At 44.7% G+C, this 24,833-nt stretch overlaps 4 protein-coding genes across 5 annotated transcripts; 1 reads left to right on the forward strand and 3 right to left on the reverse strand.

Moving 5' to 3' along the window:
- Positions 1 to 204: 204 nt before the first annotated feature.
- Positions 205 to 4,976, reverse strand: tubb6 (tubulin, beta 6 class V). Of its 2 annotated transcripts, XM_084703603.1 has the most exons (6): positions 4,707 to 4,976; positions 4,201 to 4,309; positions 3,915 to 4,025; positions 3,069 to 3,313; positions 2,007 to 2,821; positions 205 to 967 (listed from the first exon to the last, which is right to left on the reverse strand). In XM_084703603.1, exons 1-6 carry the CDS (start codon positions 4,761 to 4,763, stop codon positions 898 to 900), a joined length of 1,407 nt encoding a protein of 468 aa, XP_084559729.1. In that variant the 5' UTR covers positions 4,764 to 4,976; the 3' UTR covers positions 205 to 897. The 2 variants fall into 2 exon arrangements, with proteins under 2 accessions (XP_084559729.1, XP_084559730.1); XM_084703604.1 differs by lacking the exon at positions 205 to 967 and having other exon boundaries at positions 1,745 to 2,821.
- An 83-nt stretch (positions 4,977 to 5,059) lies between these two features.
- Positions 5,060 to 7,467, reverse strand: cidea (cell death inducing DFFA like effector a). The gene is made up of 5 exons (XM_084703607.1): positions 7,387 to 7,467; positions 6,661 to 6,799; positions 6,404 to 6,556; positions 5,992 to 6,164; positions 5,060 to 5,580 (listed from the first exon to the last, which is right to left on the reverse strand). The coding sequence occupies exons 1-5, from the start codon at positions 7,452 to 7,454 to the stop codon at positions 5,481 to 5,483; spliced, it is 633 nt and encodes a 210-aa protein (XP_084559733.1). The 5' UTR covers positions 7,455 to 7,467; the 3' UTR covers positions 5,060 to 5,480.
- Positions 7,468 to 8,432: 965 nt separating this feature from the next.
- actr3b (actin related protein 3B) lies at positions 8,433 to 14,105 on the reverse strand. The gene is made up of 12 exons (XM_084703605.1): positions 13,792 to 14,105; positions 13,025 to 13,080; positions 12,686 to 12,810; positions 12,264 to 12,374; positions 11,990 to 12,085; positions 11,785 to 11,892; positions 11,483 to 11,626; positions 11,151 to 11,324; positions 10,897 to 10,989; positions 10,582 to 10,707; positions 10,115 to 10,198; positions 8,433 to 9,831 (listed from the first exon to the last, which is right to left on the reverse strand). Exons 1-12 carry the CDS (start codon positions 13,833 to 13,835, stop codon positions 9,736 to 9,738), a joined length of 1,257 nt encoding a protein of 418 aa, XP_084559731.1. The 5' UTR covers positions 13,836 to 14,105; the 3' UTR covers positions 8,433 to 9,735.
- A 291-nt stretch (positions 14,106 to 14,396) lies between these two features.
- xrcc2 (X-ray repair complementing 2) lies at positions 14,397 to 16,451 on the forward strand. Its single transcript, XM_084703606.1, has 4 exons — positions 14,397 to 14,535; positions 14,746 to 14,827; positions 15,093 to 15,305; positions 15,629 to 16,451. Exons 1-4 carry the CDS (start codon positions 14,515 to 14,517, stop codon positions 16,282 to 16,284), a joined length of 972 nt encoding a protein of 323 aa, XP_084559732.1. The 5' UTR covers positions 14,397 to 14,514; the 3' UTR covers positions 16,285 to 16,451.
- Positions 16,452 to 24,833: the final 8,382 nt, after the last annotated feature.

Here is a 24,833-nt window from a genome sequence, read left to right on the forward strand (position 1 = left end):
ATCTTAGCACGGGCTGTCGCCTAGTCTTTCGTAACCATAAATACGACGTGTTACCTTTACACCGCGGACTGCGGTTCTGCAAAGATACCATCCAGGGTTGTTGCGTGAGAACCACCGAAACAAAGTGGTCCTACAGCGACACGTTGTGGAAAAATGTAACAACGTTTTTTTTTTTTTAAGACTTTTTATTTATTTTTTTACCTTTCAACAACAACACAAAAATCCCCACAAGAGAAGAAGTGAAAGGAGAAGAAAGAAGAGTAGAGACGAGGAAAGGGGAGAGGAGAACAGAGAAGCGGCCTTGAGCAGTGTACATGCCCTAGAGCAGAGAGTATAGGCTAGAGAAAAAAACTTTCAAAAAAAAGTTATCACACTTACATTCTCAAAGCTTCTTACTCATCATCAAAAGACTGGAGCGTTTCATATATGAGTGTGTGTAAGTATGAATGCGTGTGAACATTTCACATGTGAATGTGTTTCATATCTGTCTATGCCAGCATTTCACATATGTGGATGTGAGTTTTCAGTATTATGTCTGAACGTTTCATATGTGAACGTATGTGTTTCATATGTTTTTGTTTAAGGACAGTCTGGATTCTTTCCTAAACGGACCCTAATATCTGCCACCCATTCTTGTCCTGAAGAGGGCGCAATACTCAAACACAAAACTACCTGTGACAGACAGGGGGAGTTCAACAAAGCGTTGTCATCAAACCTCTCAGACTTGATACCTTTATTTAAGCAGGGCAGTAGCTGAAAGAAATATGGTCCCCAGACAAACAATTAAAGAAACAGTTCATCAATATCAAACCAACTAAGAAACACCTAATCAATATAATCTCTTGGTTTCACACCTGGTGCACTATTACATTGTGTGATTGGGCAGGCACAGAGACTTCAGCTCAGTGGACTAACACTGACGTCCGGCATGAAGGGGACTTCAGTCTGGGGCTCTTCGTTCCATTGCCTGTTGGTCAGAGGAGTGAGAGGGTAAGATACAAGGATGACACACACACACACACACACACACACACACTATTTAGAGTAGCATGACTCAGGCATACTGCTCCTCCTTACCAGCTGACTAGCAGGTCTGTGACCATGTGTGACCAAACCCTGAACAGGCTATTCACAAAAACATGTATTCTGTCAAGTCTTGACTCTGTAAAGTATGTCCCTGTGAGTATCTGCTCCAAAGTGCAGTAGGTGAACAGTCCAGTTCATGGTTTCATCCAAGTAGGACTAGCAGTGTAGATTCTATTGTTAACCCCCCCAACACACACACACACACACACTACTGTGCTAATAACAGAACGCCTAACTCAGCAACTGCTGTGATTAACAAGAGGGGGTAGATGTGTGTGGGGGGGATTGTTACCCCCCACACAGGACCCCAGATTTAGTTAGACTGTTCCTATCTCTTTTCAATGGGCTTCAAACAGAACTGCTGGGATATCCAGTTTCCCACACAATGGAGTCAAGGGAGGGTGATTAGCCTCTCTATTGATGGTGCTTTGCTGTCAGTTGGTTGGCTGTCTGGCTGTCTGTGTATCTGTAAACCAGGCCAGGATTGCACTCACAATCACACCTAATATTCGATGTTCTATAGGATACCCCACTGAACTTTTTTGGGACCCTCTTTAGATCAAAGATGTCTTAGAATACATGCAGATATGCATACATATTAGTACATAACTGGACAATACAAACTAGACACAGGACAGAATCTCCACACACAGCACACTTCTCTGAAGGTCTTTAGAAGGTTTTATTACAACCACTCCAGGTATCACTCTCTGTGCCCAAAGACCCTCCAAACATGTACAAATGCACAGCTTTCAAAACATACTCATCATTCAAAACAAACATTTAAGACAATCTGTGGCCACAAAAGAAACATTCTAGCAAGGGTGGTATGTTTTACCAAGGTTCTATCGATTGGAACGAGAACATTCATAACGACGCATTCTAACAACGTTCTAGGATGTCGCAATTGTACTCCTTACTCATGAATCTCCTCATCCTCGTCTTCGAAGGCCTCGTCTCCGTCGCTGGCCGTGGCCTCCTGGTACTGCTGGTACTCTGACACCAAGTCGTTCATGTTGCTCTCTGCCTCAGTGAACTCCATCTCATCCATGCCCTCGCCCGTGAACCAGTGGAGGAAGGCCTTGCGGCGGAACATGGCTGAGAACTGCTCGGAGATGCGCTTGAACAGCTCCTGGATTGCCGTGCTGTTGCCGATGAAGGTGGCGGCCATCTTGAGCCCTCTGGGAGGGATGTCGCAGACCGCCACCTTCACGTTGTTGGGGATCCACTCCACGAAGTAGCTGCTGTTCTTGTTCTGGATCGCCAGCATCTGCTCGTCCACCTCCTTCATGGACATGGGGCCTCGGAACACGGCGGCCACGGTCAGGTAGCGGCCGTGGCGAGGGTCGCAGGCCGCCATCATGTTCTTGGCGTCAAACATCTGCTGGGTGAGCTCGGGCACGGTGAGGGCGCGGTACTGCTGGCTCCCCCTGGCGGTGAGCGGGGCGAAGCCCGGCATGAAGAAGTGCAGGCGGGGGAAGGGCACCATGTTGACGGCCAGCTTGCGGAGGTCGGCGTTGAGCTGTCCGGGGAACCTCAGAGAGGTGGTGACGCCACTCATGGTGGCAGAGACCAGGTGGTTGAGGTCGCCGTAGGTGGGCGTGGTCAATTTGAGGGTGCGGAAGCAGATGTCGTAGAGGGCCTCGTTGTCGATGCAGTAGGTTTCGTCTGTGTTCTCCACCAGCTGGTGGACAGACAGGGTGGCATTGTAGGGTTCCACCACCGTGTCAGATACCTTGAAGGGGAGGGGGGGGGGGTTGAGCAGGGTACAAGGTGGGAGTTAGGGTAGGGTAGGAGGTAAGGTAGGTGAAGTATTTGTTTGTATGGTGTAGTATACACTAGGTACCGTGGAAAAGGCACGTTTCAAAACAATGTACACAAGCTACTTTGGAAAAGAGGATGGGGGTTAGTTGGTGTGCTTCACAGTACAGCATACACTAGCTGTTAGTATGCTACTGTACAGAACAGTACACACTAGCTACCTTGGGTGAGGGCATCACACTGAAGGTGTTCATGATGCGGTCGGGATACTCCTCGCGGATCTTGCTGATCAGCAGGGTGCCCATGCCCGACCCTGTGCCCCCGCCCAGGGAGTGGGTGAGCTGGAAGCCCTGTAGGCAGTCACAGTGCTCACACTCCTTCCTCACCACGTCCAGCACTGAGTCCACCAGCTCTGCCCCTTCCGTGTAGTGGCCCTTGGCCCAGTTGTTACCTGCACCTGTCTGGCCTGGGGACAGCAGCACAAACACCCGAGGCCGGAGTCAAGGAAACATTATACACAGCCCCCATCATGGGTGTCATGACTATGAGTATTTACACACACATACACAGTCTGACACCGGCACATGTGAATCATTCATCATCCAGGGTTGGGGGAGGGCCCTAGAGTCAGAGTGTGTGTGTATGTGTGTTGCGTAAACTAATGTCAACACCTAATCCCACAGAAGAGTAGTTTATCAAACAGATCCTCAGTAAGCTCTTTCTTGTAAGTTGCCTTGGATATAAGTGTCTGCTAAATGAGGAAATGTAAATGTAATACTGTTTGTGGTGGCTCTGGTATTTGTTACACACCCTCTGTCAAACAGTTCTCCTCCAATCTTTCTACTGTTCTTTATTCTGGACATCGTTTGTGGACCATTAGTCATGAACATATGACATCTCTTAACCAGTGTTCAGAGTGTGTCGGTTCTGTTCCGTCAGTCCATTGTGTCTGATGCCAAGGGCCTTCATAAAACCACACAGAAATCCTTCACATAGCTAACATTCTCTCACCACCCCCCCCTGCACTGTCCTCAGTGGGTGGTATAGTGTAGTGCTCTGGATCTCACCGAAGATGAAGTTGTCTGGTCTGAAGAGCTGTCCGAAGGCCCCTGAACGGACGCTGTCCATGGTACCGGGTTCAAGATCCACCAGCACAGCCCGGGGAACGTATTTATGTGCTGCACCATGCAGGACAACAACACACAGATACAGGACAGGAAGGTCGCTTATGTTCTCAGTTGTGAGGGATTTATTCTTTAAGGTAACATAACGAAAGACAAAGACAGTTTGACAACTGGGGGAGTCTGATATAGCTTTTAGGAATGATGATTCAGTGCCCACATGCACACTTACAGGAGGCCTCGTTGTAATAGACATTGATTCTGTCCAGTTGCAGGGTCGAGTCACCAACATAGTTTCCTGCGGGATCAATTCCGTGCTCATCGCTAATCACCTCCCAAAACTACAGCAGAAGAAGATTGGTATGACATTTAAAATTCCAGTTGTAAAATAAAGTCTCCCAAAATACAGTTGAAGAGCTAAGGCATTCTCCCGTCGCGATCATCAAGCATATCAGCTGAGGCATGACTATCTGAAGAGTTTCTCAGCATGCAGGATTTGTTGGACCACTCCCAGATAGCCCCGTTATGATCTTTATTATAGGCGATTGAGCGGCAGAAACGGAATCATGCTTTGGTTACTTTTGTCTCATTCAAAGCTATAACTTTGAAAAGAAAAGCTTAAAACGTGCTTATATTTTAACAACACGGGATTTGCTCAAGTTATTTAACTGATGTGTATAACTAATCCCGTAGGCACAACTTTTTATCCTCATAGAACATTAACGAGCCACTACTTGCCTTGGTCCCAATCTGGTTGCCGCATTGTCCAGCTTGCATGTGAACTATTTCTCTCATTTTGCGCGTGTGACGGTTATAGCCTAATTTGAAGAGCAGAGGTCTGAGTGCGTGAGCTCCGGTCTAAAAAACACGCTTAACTGAATTAGGGAGGGTGGCATTCCAAACTCTTCTCGGTGCGCGGGCCAGGCCACGCCCTGCACATTCCCGCGGATGACTCGCCAACTGGTCAGCTGTGCGCGCATGCAACATGTGGGAAGAGCAGTCCCTTCTGTGCAAGTTTCAGTTTTCACAAGTAGCCTACTCAATAGAGCTAGATAGAAAGCCATACGCATACATATCAAGCCAGATCACACTTTACAAAACAAGCTACATTTTATTTAAACATTTAACAAGATGAACATGGACCTAGTTTGTATTCATCATCATGATAACGTTCAAGTAGCGCATTTAGCACCTGACAGTTTCAGTGGTCTCAGATGCAGCTCAATAAACAAGATAATAAAATCAGACAAACGGGGGGGAAACATTTTTTATCTAGGAATAACATCTAAAATAAATGACTTAAAACCGCTACATAGCGAGATATTTATTTGCTGCGAAAAACGCACTACCCCATCTGGTGGACAGTATCGGTATTACAGGGGAAAGGACCAAAGGATGAGAAAGTGGACGGGCATTGGGGAGCGTGGAGGAGGCAGATGAAGACGAGGAGGAGATTATGGAGGGATGAGAAGATAATGGAGGGATGGGGAGGATAGAGCAGGGCTGACAGCACTAGTCATCTTCTCCTAGGAGCTGCAGGATATAGGTGGAGCCCTGGAGCAGAAGCTGTCCCGATACTCTGGCCATGCAGGTCACACAGCGCAGCAGACACCTGCAGAGACAGAAAGGGTGATTGATAACCGCTAGTGTGTGCATACGTCTCAGAAAGAAAATGTAGAGAATGAGAGCAAGCAAGATCATTTGAAAAATCAGCGGCTGTTTATCAATCCACGTTTTTTTCCCGTTCTTGTGAACTTGTTTGATGTCATCTTTCAAGGCCAGGTACTTTTCTAATCTGAAAAACACAATTTACCACTAAAAAAGATCTGTCCTCAATCCGCCTCTTATCGATGATGCATGGGTGGGTGACTTGGCCAGCGGAAACACGTCTGATTTCCCAGAAGTCCTTGCACTGTGTTCTTAGCGTTTTCGGATTGATAAATGGCCAATGTGTGTGTGAGAGAGAGACTTTAACATCCATCCAGGCACACCAATGTACTTCCATAGACTATGGTAGCCTCACCGTAAGATATCTTTGGCCTTGGTGCACCGGATGTCGTAGGACAGAGTGTAGATCTCATACAGTGTGGCACGGATGGTCAGACAGCCCACAAAGTCCTTAGGGTTGAGCTTGTACAGGTCAAAGGTCAACTTGGCTATGCCACTCCTCCTAGGCTGGCGGAAGCTGGGGAGGACCTGCGAATATCACAACACACAGAAGTTCAAGGGACAAAACATCACTGCCACCTTATTGTAGAAAAAGGTATTTGCAACATTGCCCAAGCATTACCAGTAAAACAGCATGAACAAAAAGAGTTGGGTGGAGGAGGAGGAGGAAGATAATACACAGGATAAAAGAAAAGGAGGAGAGGGTAGGGGAGATGGAGAAAGAAGATTCTCCTCGTGGTAGAGGACAGATGAGCAGAGTCTTCTACCTTGTTCTGCGTCCACACCTCCCCCTTCTCTAGCACCATAATGTGGGTGTTGGGGGGCAGAGCCTGGAAGAAATCCTCAGCCTCCACTACTGTGCCGTCCTCCTCCAGAACCAGGGTCAGGAACTGGCACGTCAGCAGGAAGGCACAGGACACCTGTGGGGAAAGAAACCGATTGTGCTTCTCATAACAGCACCCTGGACAGATCTATGCACCCAGAAAGATTAACACAAAAAGCTGATCCACAGTCCAAGTCTCACCTTGTCCAGGAGGTCGTCCAATGAAGAGGCTACGAGTCCTCGTCTCCTCCTCCGGTTGTGGGTGCACACCTTGTAAGGGCGTGGCTGGGGAACTGGCAAGATGTGGCGGGAGATGGTGGTCTGGACCGTGGACACAGATCTGGGGGGGGCGGGGGGGGGGACGACATGACGAGTGATTGAAGCACAGACGAGGGTTAGAGGAGAGAAGGAACAGGTGCAGAAACAAACTACTAAAATGAAAAGGCCTGATTGTTCTGCAGAACTGCAGTGGCTTCTGAACCTTTTTCCAGACAAACAAATGCCAGCCAGACAAAAAGATCATCAAGGATTGGCTCTCTTGCCAAGTCACATGGAAGAATGAGTCAGGCAAGCCAAGCTGAACACAATCAGGATGGCTTTCCCATTAACAGTGAAATAACTTTAAACAGAACTTGGTCTGTGTTAAGGGAATAAATATTGTTCTGTGGCAATCCATGGATGGATGCACCTAAAGTGATACTAACATGTACATTTTCGAACATAAAATTAAATACACAGCTGTGAATTCAAATTTACTCAGCCAATACAAAAGTTGTTGTTTAACCCTGCTCGCTTAGTTATGAATGAGCCCAAACTGCTGAAGACTGGCCTTGTTGATACAGAAACAGATGCCACGGTCGTAGGTAGATCATATGACTTTAAGCAATTGGGAACTGAATTTTTAAAAATGCACTCCACATACTTCACCTCATTAGGGTCTCTGGAAGAAGGTTCTTCGCATACTCCACGCTAGATTGAATCGATAGCGGTGCCATTCTCCTTCGCCGGTCAGGCCTATCGTTAAAAAGAACAGTAGAACTAAAATAATCCTACCCAAATGGAACGGTGCTCCGTCAATGAACTGTGGATTGGAGTAAGCTAAGTACTTCTCCTTCCATATTTTATGGTGACGCCCCTCTTATTACCACTATCCTAGCATGATTGGTCAATGATATAGTCTATGACGAGTTTGTTGAAATAGGCTAGGCTACTTATCATAGATCCATGTGCATTTTTTGAAAACGAATTAATTTGCTCAATTTGATTTGACAAATGTTTGTGTTATGATATGACTGTCGATTTTCAAGGAGAGGTGATTTAAACTTGTCCCCTTCTTATACTCTTGAAATTGAGATTTCATACCATGTTATTAATTCAACACCCGTATACGAAATTAAAGCTTGTGACTTTATGAAGCCTGAACGGTGTCTCAGGCCTGGCAAGAAACTTCCACAACATAAAAAACTAAGATTAAGACTCTGTGTTTATAAGTAGGCTAATTATACAATTAACTAGGTAAATTGGTACAGAAGGTATTTGTAGCCTACAAATGGCTAATTTCCTCTCAGCATATTTACCTGTTCCACCTGTTTGACTTGTACAGGCTAGTGGTGACGTGTTCGATGTATAAATGTCTGTATAAATATGTCAAAATATAAAACACTGATATTCATAAACAGTTCAAAGTCCAATTCTGAGACACTTAAGCCTCTTTAAACCAAGCGGGGCAGTTATTCAATTCCGTGAACTTTTCCAGAACCCAGATTAGAATGGCCTGATCTGGCTGAAAAAACACCGAACGAATAAGTCAACTACGTAAATATAGCCGAGTGGAAGGGAGTAGTTGGCTGATGTCAAAAATATATATACTTTTAAAAATGAACCATATAGAAACCCTAGCCTACAGCAATAGGCTACATTATCAACAACAGAGCCTGAGAGACGTGAACCACAAGAACATACACGCACATCCGTGAAGGTGACAAGTGTCTTTATTCACGCAATATTAGGCCTGGTAGCTCCATTTACCTGCAACAGCTCTGTGTTAACAAGACTAAGTCGTTATGTTCGAAGCACAGAAATGTACCGCAGTCAAACTAAGATTTAAATAATTTAATAAATAAGCGATCACTTCATTCTACTCCTGCACAACTATTGCATATGCTAACCCAACAATGTTGGACCTAATAGTTTTAGTACAACAAAATATTAATATAGTCGACGTCTATTTGGAGAATGTTTCTCTTCAGATAAACTATTATTTCATATAAATATATAGACAACTTGAAATGCTTTAGCTTACAATGCTTATGACTCTACGGTAGGCCTACATATTTTTTCGGTCTGGGGTTGTATGGATCTAATAGTTTTACGACCTCTCGATTGAGAACGTTTCCACTGTGAAATCACAAGGGTGATTAGGTCAACACAAAAAGAAAATTATTGATCTTATACTTCATTCTGTCCGTTTTTAGCCAGACTTCCCCACACACACACATTTCACCCCTGATTGTAAAAATACTCATTTTCAAGCCATGACAACGATAGGCACAAAAATAAGGCGACTGATGGAGCTGCTCATGCAGTAACTAAGGTGCTCTCTGTACAGACCTAGAAAGGGGGGATTCAATTTATTTACCAGTAGGTCCTCCCGCGTTTTCAATTTAAGTCACTTGTCAAACAACAGAATCTATGACTTGTAGCGTTATATTTTAAGACCAAAACTAGATAATGCAAGAAAAAAAAACAGTTGTCAGATGATGTCTTAATTTGAAGTGTTTCCCAGGACAGGTACAATCCCAGGACAAAAATTAAAATGATTCAAAAGATCTAAATCAGTTCCTTAAGTAGCCTAAACCTTCACTTTACATTTGAAAAATATACAACATTCCTTCTGAAGTCCAAATAAATAATAGTTTGTCAATTCAAAAGTGCATCAGAATGGAGAGGGGTTTTAGGGTTGAGAGAGCAGGTGGGCTACAGTGGTAAATGCACAGAAAAAGGGTATTACACTCAAACGTATATCTAAGCGTGTCAGATTCAAATCATTTTGTGTGTAATGCCCCTTTAATGACATAGGTAGCTTAGCATGGATGGGATCCAGACCACTGTCATGGAAAGCGTTTCATACCACGGCAAAGCACAGGTGAGCGGAGTTTCACCAATGGAAGCTATTCCCCATTGAATTGAAAGTGAAAACTCCACCCACCGGAACTGCCCCTGGTTGTGAAAGGAGGGCGCCCTCCAGTGAACAGCAGGTGGCAGGCATTCCCAGCATCAGGACATGATGCCAAAGACAGGGTTATGGCGGCAGATGCTCGGACCGTGCTCCTCGTAGTCCTTCTTAGAATGACACACCTGGAAGAACTCCGGCTGAGGGAGAGACAGAAAGGCCAGAGGTCAGAGAAACTGGTGAGAGTGTGTTTGTGCATGCAAGTCGGCATTTGTTTAAAATATTATACTTAAAGTGCAAACATACTAACACATACCAAATTGAAGTTATCAATAAGTATGTGAATGTACAAAAATAATTAAAATACATTTCCAATAGTGTAGAAAATAATGAATCTGATGAAAATGTATTAAGCTCAAATGAAGCCATGTGCATGTACAGTGTGTGTATACAGTTTGTGTGTGTGAGGATGTGTGTGTGTACCGTGGAGGCCAGCATGGACCCTCCAAACCAGACGGCGTAGCGCTGCATGTGATGGGTCACCACCTGGACCTCCATGGGCTTGGGCTGCGACACAGGACAGAGATCTGTCAATCTGAGCCAACACACACTGAGTACTACCTCTCTCTAACAAACACGCACACACAGTAGTATCTCTCTCTAACAAACACACACAGTACTATCTCTAACAAACACAGAGGACTATCCTCTCTAACAAACACACTACTATCTTTCTCTAACAAACACACACACACAGTACTATCTCTCTAACACACACACACACACACACACACACACAGTACTATCTCTCTAACAAACACACACAGTACTATCTCTAACAAACACAGAGGACTATCTCTCTCTAACAAACATACTACTATCTCTAACACACACACACACACACAGTACTATCTCTAACACACACACAGTACTATCTCTAATTGACACACCTTAATCCGCCCCCCGCTGAGCTCTTCACTCAGTTTGAGTCTGGCGTCCACCACCCGCTTCAAGTCTCTCTGCAGACGACGACCAAAGTCCCGGAACATGGTAGAGCCTCCGGACAGCACGATGTTCTTAAACACACACGCACACATAAGCATGCACCCACATGTGCCACAAGTCGGTTACACACCTACGCACATACAGTATATAACATGGACATCACATATCACATGTACTTACCTTGTACACGATACGTGATGCTGTGCTCTGTATGTCCTTCTTTGTAAATATCATACCATCACATATATAACATCTCCTACCTTGTACAGGGGTCTCCTGACGTCGATGGGGCAATTCTGAATAGCCTCGTCCACCACATCAGAGATGGGCTGCATGAAGTCTGGGTTGGCAAACTACAACATACAGCACACAAGGGGTTAAATCGTTTACGTAGTCACCTCATCAGCCACAACGTACCAACCATTCATTTTGCTACCATGATCTACAAGGCACATGTAAAGTCAATACGAAGGTCAACACATTGACGTTGGTCATGTGAAGGGTGGCTGCGTACCTCCGGGTGGAAGAAGATCTCAGGCCCCAGAAAGCGCTCATAGCCCACATCTATCTGGAAGTTGGTCTTGCTGATGGCGTTGACGCCATGGTACTGCTTAATCCACTTCCCGGGGTCATTGTCGTACTTACTGAATTCCTTTACTATGTCTGGACAGATGTAACAGTACCTCTCCTTGAAACACACATCAAATGCCTTATAAGCACAGTTTTCTTTGCTTATTGGCATGCACCTCTGCATTTTCATAAGCGCCTGTGTGTTCATGTGCTGTGTTAGTCTGTGTGTGTGTTAGTCTGTGTGTGTGTGTGTGTGTGTGTGTTTGTGTGGCCTACCTTGACAGTCTTGGCTGTCTCCAGTGACTGCTCAGGAGGGATGCCCACTTCCCTGTCCCTCAGCAGCTGCTGGATGAAGTACGTGATGTCCCGCCCCGCGATGGGGATGTGCTTTATGCAGCTACCAATCACATATCCCTCAGCCTGGCCAGGAAACAAAAACAACCAATCACACAGTCCCCAGCCTGGGCCAGGAAACAAAATCCTTACCCTAGATATAGTGTGTGTGTGTGTCTGAGTATGTACTAGAGTGCACGCACACACGTGTATGTGTGTGAGTATGGGGTGTGTGTTGCCCTTACCACAGGTATGGCGTGAGTGACTCCATCTCCACTGTCGATCACAACCCCCGTCAGTGTTCTCTCCCCCACCTGTCTGGACGTCCAGGAGGCTGCCAGGGCCAGCACAGCCTGGGGGGAAGGGGGTGGGGGGACATCACCCATCAGTCACTCTGCTTCTCTGTTTTTCCTCCTTCCCTCCATCCATCCTGTGTGTGTGTGTGTGTACCTGTACAGCGATGTAGAGGCCCGGAACGTTAAATGTCTCAAACATGATCTCAGCCAGGTACTCCCTGTTCTCTGGTGTGTTCAATGGTGGTTCAGTCTGCACGAGGGAAACACAAATATACACAGAGTCAACACCAACATCCTCACTCTAAGTTGAATGACGTTCACCATTAGGTAAACAGTCTTTGAGCACCATGTCAATTATTAACAACACACACACACACACACACACACAGGAAAACAGTGAGGATGAGGACACACACACTTCCTCTCACCATGAGGAAGCTGTGGTCCTCAGGTTCAGCCCTGAGGTATTTGAAGATGATCTGCTCCATGAACTTCTCCATCAGGTCCCAGTCCTCCACCATGCCATGTCTAATAGGCCACTAGGATAGGACAACACATGGGACTAGAAACTAGGAACTAGACAGCTATGTTTTAAAAAACAGAATTGAAGCTTGTTGTGAGAACAGAGGGGTTTACAAAGGCTTACACTGATTAGCTACGGGAATTGTGAACTGAGAGATTTCAAGAAGCTTCAGAGTTTAAATAAGGTTTGGTTGCATATGTTAGGTTGTTTAGGGTTGTTTGCAGACAGACCCAGACTGTGACAGATAGACACAGTTTGAGAGACAGGTAAACAGAAAAAATTATAGACATACATACATACATAGAAACAGACAGACAGACAGACCACCTTAGTTGCATAGTTGGGCTTGTCGATGCCCTCGTCTCCGATAAAGAAGTCCAGGTCGTCCACTCCCTTCATCAGCCTCCTCTGGGCCTGGTCACCCACACTGGCTGACTCCCGGACAGCAATGCCTAACAGAGGAACACAAACGCACAGGTCACAAGAAGGTCACTCAAATACAAACACAAGCACACAAGCACACACTTTGACTTTAACTGGAGACACAGCATACTGGTAAATTCATCACCTACACGTTACTTTTCATACAGCTGAGCTCCAGTGCAATCTACTGGACTGTACGGGGCTAGATATCAAAACAGATGTTGTCAGTTACTGTGCACTTACAAGAGGGAATGATGAACTGAGGCTCAGTGTTCCCAGCATATCCAATCTTGGTGTAGCTACGAGCATGAAAAATAATGAACTGTCATGACCCGTCACAGCATTGAAAATATCTGTTTTCCACATTGTACTGCTATCATGATTACAACTGAAATGCTTGATTAGAAAGAAATAAAGAAAAAAACGAAACGCTAAAACAATAGTAATTAATCGACAGTAGGTTCTGTGTGAACAAGGAAAACACTTTATACAGCCAGTGTTTAGCCACTGCTGAGTCAGTTTGCCTGTGGCCTCGCTTCTCTTTCATTTATCTCTTTTATTTTGCAGGTGACATAAATACTATCTGACCTATTTACTGTGTAATAGCCCAGTTAACTGCACCCACAACAGCTCTTAATGATAATAGACCGTCACATATCTTAATTGGTTTATGAACTAGAATACCTCAAATTTGGTATGACAAACGAGGCCTTTAAAAACAACTCCAGTCACAGTATCTGGGTATTTAATCTTAAACATTTAACTATGACAGTAACACATCTTTAACACTAACTACACAAGACGACTCCAACTGTTACTCAACTATATATGTCATGGTATTGTCATGCTTGTTCTATGTCAACATGCTTTAACTTGCAGTAAAAACGAGGACAGCATAACCTAGGCTCTAGTTTCATAGCCTAGCTTTGTTTGCAAAATCCTCTTCATACGTGCCCTCAAACCTCGGAGATTTCAGCTGAGTTCAACTGTTCTCATATCAACAAACTCACCCGGTCCCACAGTCTATTACGCAGGGCGGCAGAGGTGCTGCCATACTCACGATGACGATAATGTTACAACAACACCAATCTTTTTACAGCAACCGTATCAGCTGGAGTCTACACTACGCATTTTCATTCTAGGTCAAATGGCTGCACCGCTACACGGACTTGTACCCAATACCAAAACAGCTGTGGGTACTTGCTTTTCCCGTGCACCGTTATATTCTATTTCGGTTGACAGTGAAAGTACTTCCCGAGTCAAAGGGAAGATGCAAAAAATAGAAACGGTCTGGAAACATCCCTGGTAACTAGAGCCTCGCGCAGTTCGATAGGATCGGGTCCAGTCCTCCACTGGACTAAACTGAGAGTCTGATGGCTGCCGCTAGAGAGCGCCTGAAACCATCAAATTGATTCTATTTAATTATTCCACTACCACCTTAACCCTGCGTGCATGGGCATCCCGTTTCATTATTCAAGTAAATAGACCTTTTATAACACAATCTCTGATTAATTATTTGTTGTTATAGATATACATTTATTTTTAACCGTCTGGTGCGGTGCCGAGTTACATTGAATGTTCCAATACTTTTACGTGATCATCTACACCAGATGTTACGGTACCAAGATAGAAAGCAGGAAGTTGGTTCAAAAAAGCGCGTCTTCTGCATCTGCTAGTTCTTCTCAAGGCTCTTCTCTTTGATAGCTTGAGGAGACTGACTTCCATAATGAAAGATGACAGAGAACGCTGCACAGGTATGTAGCTATAGGCTATAGCTATCTCACTAGTCAACCGATTTACTAACTTTGCAAGCTTGCAATGTTAATCACACTTATCCCAAAGTTTTTTAGAATTCAGCTCGCTAAAATGTTTCCCTGCCCACCGCAAACAAGCCAGCAGCACGTCATAGCTACGCCGCTACTAGTAATTTAGCAGGATGTCATACACTTAATGTTTCTCCTCAGTTATTTGCCAGGTTGGAAGGCAGAAGGTGTCTCAAGGACATAGAACCGCGCATCTTTCCAGAGGATGGGGGACCAAACTATGGTAACATGATGCACACTTGATTTCCCCAAACTTCATCTATTGCCAATCCCACGTCCACATTTTTACTGGAAGATAACACAGCAAAGAGCCAGATGTTAGTTAGGCCTCATGTTAGCCTACCAAACAATCGTCAACTATGCAGAAAGAGACACAATAATTTATTGCCCTCTTAAATCGATCCTTTCCTGGCCTCCCTCATCCTTTCAGTCTCTCCTCACCACCTTTTGTCTCCTCCCCCGTCCTCCAACATCCTCTCCCTTCACAGGTGATGTCGTGGAGCTCCATGGGACAGAAGGAACAGGGAAGACAGAGCTGCTGTACCACCTACTGGTCCGCTGCCTGCTTCCTGAGGACGCGGGCGGGCTGGGCGTAGAGGTGGTCTTCCTGGACACTGACCACCATTTTGACATGCTGCGTCTTGTCACAGTGCTGGAGCACCGCCTGGCTCAGACGATTGGGGCCGGGAGCACTGAGGAAGGTGAGCTAAGCTAAACTGGGTTATGCTAAGCATAAGGCACCACAATGCCAGGCCAGGATAGATTAGACAATGTTAAGATTAGTCTTAGATCTTGAGTCAGATGGCTGAGCAGTGAGGGAGTCGGGCTAGTAATCAGAAGGTTGGCGGATTGATTCCCCGCCTTGCAAAATGACGTTGTGTCCTTGGGCAAGGCACTTCACCCTACTTGCCTCGGGGGGAATGTCCCTGTACGAGCGTCTGCTAAATGACTAAATGTAAATGTAAGATATTTTTACCGGGTGTTCTTCGTACCCTATCCGACTTGTCTTCTTGTCTCCCTGCAGGTTGTGAGATCTCTGGAGGTCAGGGACAGGCTACTGCCACCTCTGATCCTGAGACAAGGGTGCGAGCGTGCCTGAGCCGTCTTTCTGTCGTGCACTGCTCCAGCTCTGCCCAGCTCCTCCTCACACTCCACTTCCTGGAGACGTCCATGTGCAGCCGCCCCAAGCTGTCACTGCTCATCATTGACAGCATATCCGCCTTTTATTGGATGGACCGCGGTGGGGGTGGGGACAGCGTGGCCAAACAGGAATTGACACTCAGGAAGTGCTCGGAGCTCCTGACCAGGCTGTTGAGAGACTACCGCATCAGTGTGTTCGCATCCACACATGCCATCATGAGGAATTATGGGAATTGGAGTTCTGACAGGCTTGGCGAGTCCTCCGACGCGGCATCTTCTTTGTCTTCCTGGAGGAAGTGGAGCTCAGCACAGGCGTCTGATTACGATAGGCAGTACTTGTGCAAGGCGTGGCAGAGGCTGGTCACACACAGGCTGCTATTGGCCAGAGCAGAGACTGGGCCGGGCACTAGGGAACAACGACATGTGTTCTCAGCCACAAGCACCTCCTCCTGCTCCACCTCATATTCCTCCTCTAACAGACCAAGAGGTGTCAGGAATTTCTCCTTTGTGATAACGGATGGAGGCCTGAGTTTCATGTAGTCGCGAGAGGAGCTTTAACTGTTAAATGGAGAACACATGTTTACTCTTGTATCATTTTAGATGTTGATTTATGTTGGACATTTGAATTCTTGTAACCCCTGTACATCATTTAAAAAAAATATATTATTAGATATGTTTTACAAAATAAAAAGTTTCAACAGCATAATGCTGAAATTACTAACAACTAAGTGTTAGTGTCCTCACCCTTAGCCCTCACCCCTCATCTCAGCACCCCCCCCCCCAACCCCCCCTTCTGTGACTCCTGACACACTAGCCAGCCCCCTCCCTGCAGTGACAAGACCCGAAGACATAAACTACAAATTACACAGTAATTACCATGCCTGTGTCTCAGTGAGCCGAGCTGTGAGGGGCTGCATGGCTGGCTCTGACACAGACCAGCTGTACTCTGGATAATAGCAGGGCTGGCCACTCCTCCCTGTGGATCTCTGCATTGTTCTGGTACAAGCACAGTCTGACTAGCTAATTAAGATGAGGATAATGGGTTGCTATTAGAGTAGGTAAAGGTACCCTCCCATCTATCTTTCATCCTACATATTTCACTCCTTACCACTTTCATCCGCTCGTCTATACCAGCTGTTCTTGCTCTGACTTCCTGGTTGATGTCATGTGACTTCTGTTCTTCCTGGAGGGGATTGTTGTAGACTACAGGATCAGCCCTGACTTGTGAATCCACTACAATTGTATTTGACTTTCACTGCAGACCCTGAGCTCTTTCTCTGTATTAGCCTAACAGGTTTTTTTTATACGGCTAACGCACAACACAAATACATCTACTTTTGTCAAAACTTGACATCTAATGACTAGGTTTTTCATTCATACACAATTGCCAAATAAATTCAAGCTACTATTACCATATCCAAGGAGTTCACCTTATTTTATGTGTCTATTACCTTTTATACTGTAATATACTGTTGATTATAGATACACAGTTATACCATAAAATAAAAGTATACATGACACATTAGACTTTATTTCAACCTAAAATTATTTTAGGAAATGTGACTAAAGCAGAAAGAATGTCACAGAAGTAATTTGGTTCTTTGTTGAACATACAAATACAGTTACATTTAGCAGTTTACTATTTAGCAGTAGTAACTTTTATCCAAAGCGACCTCTAAGAGAGAGCTTTACAAAAGTGCATACATCACTGAAATAACCAAGAACATAATATGTTGTTTTATTTCCATTGGAATGGCTGGCAACTGCTCTATTCTTCTACCATTTCATCATTATTTACTTTTCTGCACACTACTCAGGGATTTGGAAATACACAATCCAAAGAAACATCCTCTGTGATGGTGTTTCTGTTCTGGTGAAGATAAATGCATCGTGAGGTGGGTTATAAGTAAACATAAAACACTACAACCCACTCCCACCAAACACGGTTGAGGGGGTTAAATTGTGACTGAATTCCAGAGACATGGTCTTTCTGAGACCAATACACTAGTGTGTGTTCACTGAAGATGCTAAAGGTTTCTATTGCAAAGGTCGTAGTGGAAACACATAGCTGTGCATTAGATAGCAAGAGAGAGGCGTGCAGTATGTGTGTGTGTGTGTGTGTGTGTGTGCGTGTTTTAGAGAGAGTAAGATCTAAAGTGACAAAGTGTCGTGTGTGTGTGTGTGTGTGTGCGTGTGTGTGTGTGAGAGAGAGAGAGAGAGAGAGAGAGAGAGAGAGAGAGAGAGAGAGAGAGAGAGAGAGAATGTGTGGTAGCAATATAAAATAAAAAGACACAAAGGAACATAGTTAATGTGTGAGGAACAAAGAGAGAGAGAGAGAGAGAGAGAGAGAGAGAGAGAGAGAGAGAGAGAAAGAGAATGTGTGTAAGAGAGAGGTCCATTAGGTTGCATAATATTCAGAGGAGAGTATAGCAGAGAGGAGCAGTCTTTAACAAGGTGTAGCAGTGTTACCCTGAGCAGTAAGGATGGAGACTGCACTGCATTAGCAAGTCTAAATAAACCCCACATTGTCTCTGAAAAAGACCCCTTCGCTACATAAATTGGAGCAGGTTGGGAAGACAAAAAAGCTAAATTTACATAAAGCTTTCATCTGTGATGGGTCGTATAATGTTAATGAAACCACAAGTGGACAGAAAAATGTATGTTTTTTGCAGTGTTACTCTGGACTCACACTGAGGTAACCATAGGAGGCTCTGGACACCTGAAGAACTATCTGGGATATTTATGCAGAATAGTGTTTGCACTTTAAATTGACTGCATTCATTTTATGTCTTTGTTTACCTATTTGACATATTTATAAAGAAAAATTAGAAGGCACACACACACACACACACAAACACACACACACACACACACACACACTCCTAAGTAGGAACCCAGGGGGAGGATGTGGGAGAGCCTGGTACATGAGTAAGGCTCTGTCCTGACAGACAGTGGAGCCTCTTCAGGCTCATACATCTCATTTCCCCCTGCACCTGGCCTGCTTGATAGGGACTTCCTCCATCCCCCACCCACTCCTCTCCTCCATTCCCCACCCCTCCTCCTCTTCTCTATTCCCCACCCCCTCCTCTTTTTCTCCATCCCCCACTCACTCCTCCTCTCCTCTATCCCCCACCCACCCCTCCTCTCCCCCCTCTCTTCCACTGCCTCCATCCCTCTGCCTGCTCCTCCTATCCATGTTCTCATCCACTCTTCCTCATCCCCCTGCTCCTCTCCAATCCACCTCCTTAACTCTCTTCCCTTCCCATCCCATTCCCCTTCTCTCTCCTCCCTCCTTTTACAATCAACTCAGGAACCACAGACACCTGTCAGTACTGAGTCCTTTCCAAACTTTAAAACCGGACCCCAGGGAAGCCTTAAGTAGACATTGAACTGTTATGTCTGTGGTCACACAATATACTTAAAGCTAAAGCAAATGTGGTTGGATGGATGTTAGTAACTGGAAGATGGTAGTGGTGGTGACTGCAAGAAAATGGATGTGCTTATTAATGTTAACACTTAAAGGGATCATCAAGTAGGTCACTTGTTCGTCTCTGGTAATTAAAACTCCAGTGATATCATGGGTAGGTATTGTAAATAAAGGCATTGCACCCTGTATTTGTTCATGTAGACATTGTGCATTGCTTGTGTGTTTTATGTTAAATATTTCGTTATTTTTTGTATTCTTGTGTTTTGGATTGTTTATTCATGCTTCATATTGTCTACTTGGGGGCCAAATCCGTGTTTAACACACTCAGCCTACTAAATCAATTTAGCATAATGCTGCAGTGGTTTTATCACATAGCATTTAATGCATTCTATAAGAGTGGATTACTGTTGAGTAGTGCAGAGTAGAGTAACAGGAGAATAGACAGACACAAAAAGAAGTCTCGCCCTATTCACTGTCCAAGATCCAGCTCCGTGTTTTGCTCGCGCTCGCCTGATGACAGCGAGGTCTCTGCCTCTAGAATGCTCCACGGTATCACTCCGCAGGGTCAGTGAGACTTTTTTCATAACGTGTATTAAGCAGCATATGCTGAAACACTGCACGTTTCATATATTTTAATTGATACTTTATTGAATTTAATTCAGTATACGTGTTTCATTACTGTTAGCCAGGGATGTATAATAACACGTCTAACTTAATGTGGAGTCGGACCTATTTCTTCGACAAACGTTGACAGCCAGTGCTTAGGTCGCTTCGAAACATGGCCACCATGATGGAGTAAACGCTTCAACTTTAATTTTCACATTTTTTGAAAAAAACTTAGTCATTTTCTGTATTTTCACTGGAATGTTTCTTAATGAAATACTGTATCGAACATACAACCCAAATGCAATCGTCAGGAAAAGTTCGTTGTTGGATTTAACATTGGTTTAAGTTGGCTGGAAGCTGGAAAGGAAAAAAAGAATTGCATCAATTCCGTAAGCGTTTTTCTATTCTCTCTTTCAATTCATTTACCGTTTTCTAAGAAATATATATTTATTTATAATGTAGCCATTCTTAAATACATCTACCGAACAATACAATATATATCTAGCTAGGTTACATTGATCGGATATATTTCTGTGCGTGTTTATGTGCGTCTTCAACGTGCGAGCGGTTACATTTCCACCATAGCCGACTACGATACGATACCGTCTTATTATGAAGATAAGTTACTTAATGGAATAGTTTTGCAATATTAAAGGTGCTTTGGAGGTTTACATAGGTACGAAATTACGTTTCATATAGAGCAAACAGGCGAATAGTGTACATACGGCTTTTAACTTTAATGTTTTTGTCTCATAGCTAGGCCTATAGTTTGTAGACGGTAATTTGCATTTTAGGGTCAAATGTGTGTTAAAACACAAACACAACGATAGGCTACAGGGAGAAAGAAGGGTTAGTGCCCAAACCGCCATATCCTATATTTCCGTGTGGCCCCCAATGACAACAAGCCCGGCGACATCGACAAATAGTCTTTCTCGTCTGTCAGGGGACCTATAATTGACAATCGCCAATTATGTGACTGCCATTAAATAGAATCAGTGTTTACCACGCTACCGTTTAAAGACAGTTTTGGAACAAAATATTATGAATCGGTGACTATTTGAAAAACTATTTTTTTTGTCACGCGATAAACACGAGTTGTTTTGTAGTTATTGTGGCAATAGAAAGTTTGCATGTTATCAGTAGGCTAAACATATTCTTTATCGATACATCGAAGTTGAATTACAACCTAGAAGTGAAACAAATGGACAAATGGTGATCGTGAGTGACTTTGCTATCTTCTGATCTGGCTTGGAATGAGGTTTGCCAGGTCAAGAACCCTGCTGACTCAATAGACCTTTGAGTTCTCCACTTTAACTAGTGTGAGTGACGGGATCGAACCTGCGGGAGCTCTGCGTGTCTCAATCCAAGGTTACCAATGCTAGCCAAAGCCCAGACATTAGATTTCATAGGCAGGACTTAACAGTTATAAAACTGATGTATAGCAGGTACAAAACTATTACAAAATGCAATGCTGCTAACCGTAATAGCGTGGAGGTCGGCCCAATCGGCCGTTTTTTGAAGAGTTTCAGGTATGCACCCCTGGTGTGTTAATAGTAATAGCCTATAGGCTATTTAAGTCTTTATTGCAACTGAAAGAGAAATTAAAACATTACTTGGACTGGGGGAAACTATGGCACTACAGGCCTTGTGGAAAAGAGATGAGAAGATGTTGAAGAGAATAGGTTTTTCAGGACATTAGCTAAGAAAAATACAAAATAACAAAAAGTGCGGTCAGTGAACGTGTTGCCTGGTGAACTATCCCGGTGATTACAAAGCTTTAGGCCTACTACTTGTCTCTCTCTCCTACAACCGGACTCTCAACTAGGCTACTTCTCATGAACTGGACCGCCGGCATGCTTTGATAGGCTGGTGGCAGTACTGTAGTAAAGCAAACAGAGAATATCCACTTCAGTGTAAGGAGGCATTGAAATTATACCCACTTCTTTGTTCATGGTTTGTGTGAATATTCACTTCCTAGTCACCACAAAAAAAGAGTACATTTACTGCAAATTCAAGAAGAAGACACACATTTTGTCGGTCTTCTCTACACCCAATAGATGTTGGGCTGGTTCTAGGTACAGATTTGATAACGGTTGCTAGGATCGATGATCAACTGTCGCTAGGTAGACATTCAATCAATTTTTCTGATTGGACAGTCATCTGAGATGTAAGATATGACAGCAACTCCTAGTTCTATCAATCTCTTATGTATAGATATCTCTATACTAAACATACTTTGCAGACACCAGATACTATGTTTACAGGTTCTTCTGTTGTTAAAGCGCTTCTATATAGAACCATGTTGTTTGACTGTGTACCAGTGTGAGCGGTGCTGGGCGTTGAGGCACGACTTGACATATACCGCCAATGGCGGACAACTTCCGTTTTTTTTAGTGCATGTGTGTTTGTAGGTGCTCGCAAGCATGTATGAGTGTGAAAGGGTGGTTTGTGTGTTTGTATGCGGGCCTAATGTGTAGTATGAGCATGTGTATGTAGATAAATGCAGCAGACTGCATTTCTGTGTGTATAGGTGTGAAAAAATAAATTAAAAAATATATATGTGTGCGCTTGTAAGAGCCTTACCAGCATGGTGTCTGTGTGTATGTATGCGTCTCAAAAACACAGACACCATGCTGCTAAGTCTTTTCTACACAAGCACACGCAAGAGATGGCTTCTGCAGTGTTGTTAGATCTGTATGGAGACCATTGGAGAAAAAAAGAAAACTCATGGTTAAATCAACATTCAAATAAGCCCTGTTACAGACACACAGTGGGGGGGGGGGGGGGGTGACGCTCCTCGTCCTCTTCTCTCTTCCTCCTCTCCTACTCTCCCCTTCTTTTTCACCCTCTCCGCCCCAGCATGACTGTGCTGAACAAAATCGCTAAATTAATTGAAGCTGAGCTCGGAGGAGAGCGCTGGCATCACGCTGAGAGAGGAAACCTCCCTCAACACCACGCTGCTCACAGCTGCTCTCCCTCTCTCCAAAACACAACTATCTCTTCTCCTTTTCTCTCTCTCCTTTCACCCCCCCCCTCCCATTTCAACCGTGTATGTTGTCCGGGTAGGAAGGCATTTCTAAGCTCAGACTGGAAGAAGTCACTGGAACCTGGGAAACATACTTGTAGTCCTGGTCTCTATATTTTCATCAGTGGTTACCAAATTCACGTAGTAGCGGGACCTACTATGGTAGGCGGAGGATTTTTCTAAATGTATTGAGGGGTCATTTTTAATTTAATCTTTTTCTCCTTCCCCATCTTTCTTTCCCTTCCTCACCTCTCTCTTTCTCTCTTACTTTCCTCTATCCTTCTTTTGACCTCCCTCCTAACTTCTCATCCCTTTCTACCTTTAATTTACCCATCTTTCTCCCTTCCACCCCTCTTATCCAATCTCTCCTTCCTGTCACCTGGCCTCTCTTCCTTTCATCCCCTGACATTTCCCTCCTTCCTCTACTCCCCCTAACCTCCTTTCTCTTTCATCCCTCCTGTGTCCTCCCTCTCTTTACTTTCTGTCATCCTCCTTGTCCTCCTCTATTTCTTCCAATCTCTAGAATGTCATCAGAGGACAGGAGTCGGGAGCCTCGTGACCTCCGTCGACCTCCGGCCCCGGCCAGCGGCGGGAGGCCTGGCCCCGCCCCCTCTGACAGGCGTCCGCGGGGACGGCCACGGAAAGATGCCTCCACCACCGTGGCTGCTGCACGGGCTGCCGCCGCCGCTGCACGAGCCCCCGTCACACGGGCCCCCGCCCCCAAACCCCGCAAGAAGTGAGTACTAACTGTCTGTCTATAGAAACTTCTCTTTTGCTGTCTGTCTGTGTCTGTCTGTACCTTGGTTTGTCTTGGAGATAAACAGAAAGGACGGTTTTTCCGCAGGGTTGCTTGAAGTTGAAGTGTAACTTAAGGTTAGGGTCAGGCTTTTTTCCCAATTTTTTGGGGTGTTCCCGCATTCCTACAGATATGGTAATATGCATCAGCTTAGCTGGTTAAAGATGGCACCTTATTTTTTGCACCCATCCAGAACGCTTGGTGTTGCTTGAGCGTTGGGCTAGTCTAAATGGTATTATAAATAATATGTAAATAAACTCGTATTGATTTTACTGCCATTGTATTATTCCAGTCTGTTTTCGATTCTATTCTGGGTTGATACCAAATGAATCAATTATCAAAGTATCTGAGGTCCTTTTTAATCGTGTTAGTCTGTGAGAGCAGCTGATGTTCTTCAACCTGGGTTATCATCCCTCCTCACCATCCTGTAGGTCTGATAAATCAATTTATTAAGCTGTATGAATTATTGAATCAGGCTGCGTTTTAATCTCTCTCCTCAAGACCTCCCTACAGATTTCTGTGGGAGAGGAAGGGTACTCCACTCTGTCTGACTGTTGAACCCAAGATAACCTCTGTGTGTGTGTTTCTGGTACTGAAAGAACTTGGCTTGAGTGAGAGTAAGACAAGACACTATGCTGATTGCTACTTTGTCTTGTGGAAGAAAGTGGTAGACTGAAGGACAGAGGTAGACTGATGAGAGGTAGGCTGAAGGAGAGAGGTAGACTGAAGGAGAGAGGTAGACTTGGGGAGAAAAAGGGACAGAGGTAGACTGTTGGAGGAAGAGAGGGAGAAAGGTAGGTTAGGGAGAAAGAGGGAGAGGTAGACAGGGAGAAAGAGGGAGAGAGGTAGACAGGGAGAAAGAGGAAGAGAGGGAGACTGTTGGAGAAAGAGAGGGAGAGAGGGAGACTTAAGGAGAGAGGTAGACTGATGAGAGGTAGGCTGAAGGAGAGAGGTAGACTTAGGGAGAAAAAGGGAGAGAGGTAGACTGTTGGAGGAAGAGAGGGAGAGAGGTAAGCTAGGGAGAAAGAGGGAGAGAGGTAGACTGAGGGAGAGAGGTAGACTGAAGGAGAGAGGTAGACTGATGAGAGGTAGGCTGAAAGAGAGGTAGGCTGAAAGAGAGGTAGACTTAGGGAGAAAAAGGGAGAGGTAGACTGTTGGAGGAAGAGAGGGAGAGAGGTAGGCTAGGGAGAAAGAGGGAGAGAGGTAGACAGGGAGAAAGAGGGAGAGAGGTAGAC

Source organism: Hypomesus nipponensis, chromosome 8, assembly GCF_054491055.1.
Source record: "Hypomesus nipponensis isolate SF chromosome 8, ASM5449105v1, whole genome shotgun sequence".
Classification (NCBI taxonomy): domain Eukaryota; kingdom Metazoa; phylum Chordata; class Actinopteri; order Osmeriformes; family Osmeridae; genus Hypomesus; species Hypomesus nipponensis.

Excerpts from the sequence above, each read along its gene's own strand:
- cidea (XM_084703607.1), bottom strand. The coding sequence starts at position 7,454 with ATGGCACCGCTATCGATTCAATCTAGCGTGGAGTATGCGAAGAACCTT. Across the intron at positions 6,800-7,386 it reads CTTCCAGAGACCCTAATGAG|ATCTGTGTCCACGGTCCAGA; the intron begins GTGAAGTATGTG and ends CGCCCCCCCCAG. Across the intron at positions 5,581-5,991 it reads AAGGCCAAAGATATCTTACG|GTGTCTGCTGCGCTGTGTGA; the intron begins GTGAGGCTACCA and ends CTGTCTCTGCAG.
- actr3b (XM_084703605.1), bottom strand. The coding sequence starts at position 13,835 with ATGGCAGCACCTCTGCCGCCCTGCGTAATAGACTGTGGGACCGG. Across the intron at positions 12,811-13,024 it reads TCAGTTCATCATTCCCTCTT|GCATTGCTGTCCGGGAGTCA; the intron begins GTAAGTGCACAG and ends TTCCTCTGTTAG. Across the intron at positions 11,893-11,989 it reads GCCTCTACATCGCTGTACAG|GCTGTGCTGGCCCTGGCAGC; the intron begins GTACACACACAC and ends CCTTCCCCCCAG.
- xrcc2 (XM_084703606.1), top strand. The coding sequence starts at position 14,515 with ATGACAGAGAACGCTGCACAG. Across the intron at positions 14,536-14,745 it reads TGACAGAGAACGCTGCACAG|TTATTTGCCAGGTTGGAAGG; the intron begins GTATGTAGCTAT and ends GTTTCTCCTCAG. Across the intron at positions 14,828-15,092 it reads GGATGGGGGACCAAACTATG|GTGATGTCGTGGAGCTCCAT; the intron begins GTAACATGATGC and ends CTCCCTTCACAG.
- tubb6 (XM_084703603.1), bottom strand. The coding sequence starts at position 4,763 with ATGAGAGAAATAGTTCACATGCAAGCTGGACAATGCGGCAACCAGATT. Across the intron at positions 4,310-4,706 it reads GCAACCAGATTGGGACCAAG|TTTTGGGAGGTGATTAGCGA; the intron begins GCAAGTAGTGGC and ends CTTCTGCTGTAG. Across the intron at positions 4,026-4,200 it reads CTATTACAACGAGGCCTCCT|CACATAAATACGTTCCCCGG; the intron begins GTAAGTGTGCAT and ends TGCATGGTGCAG.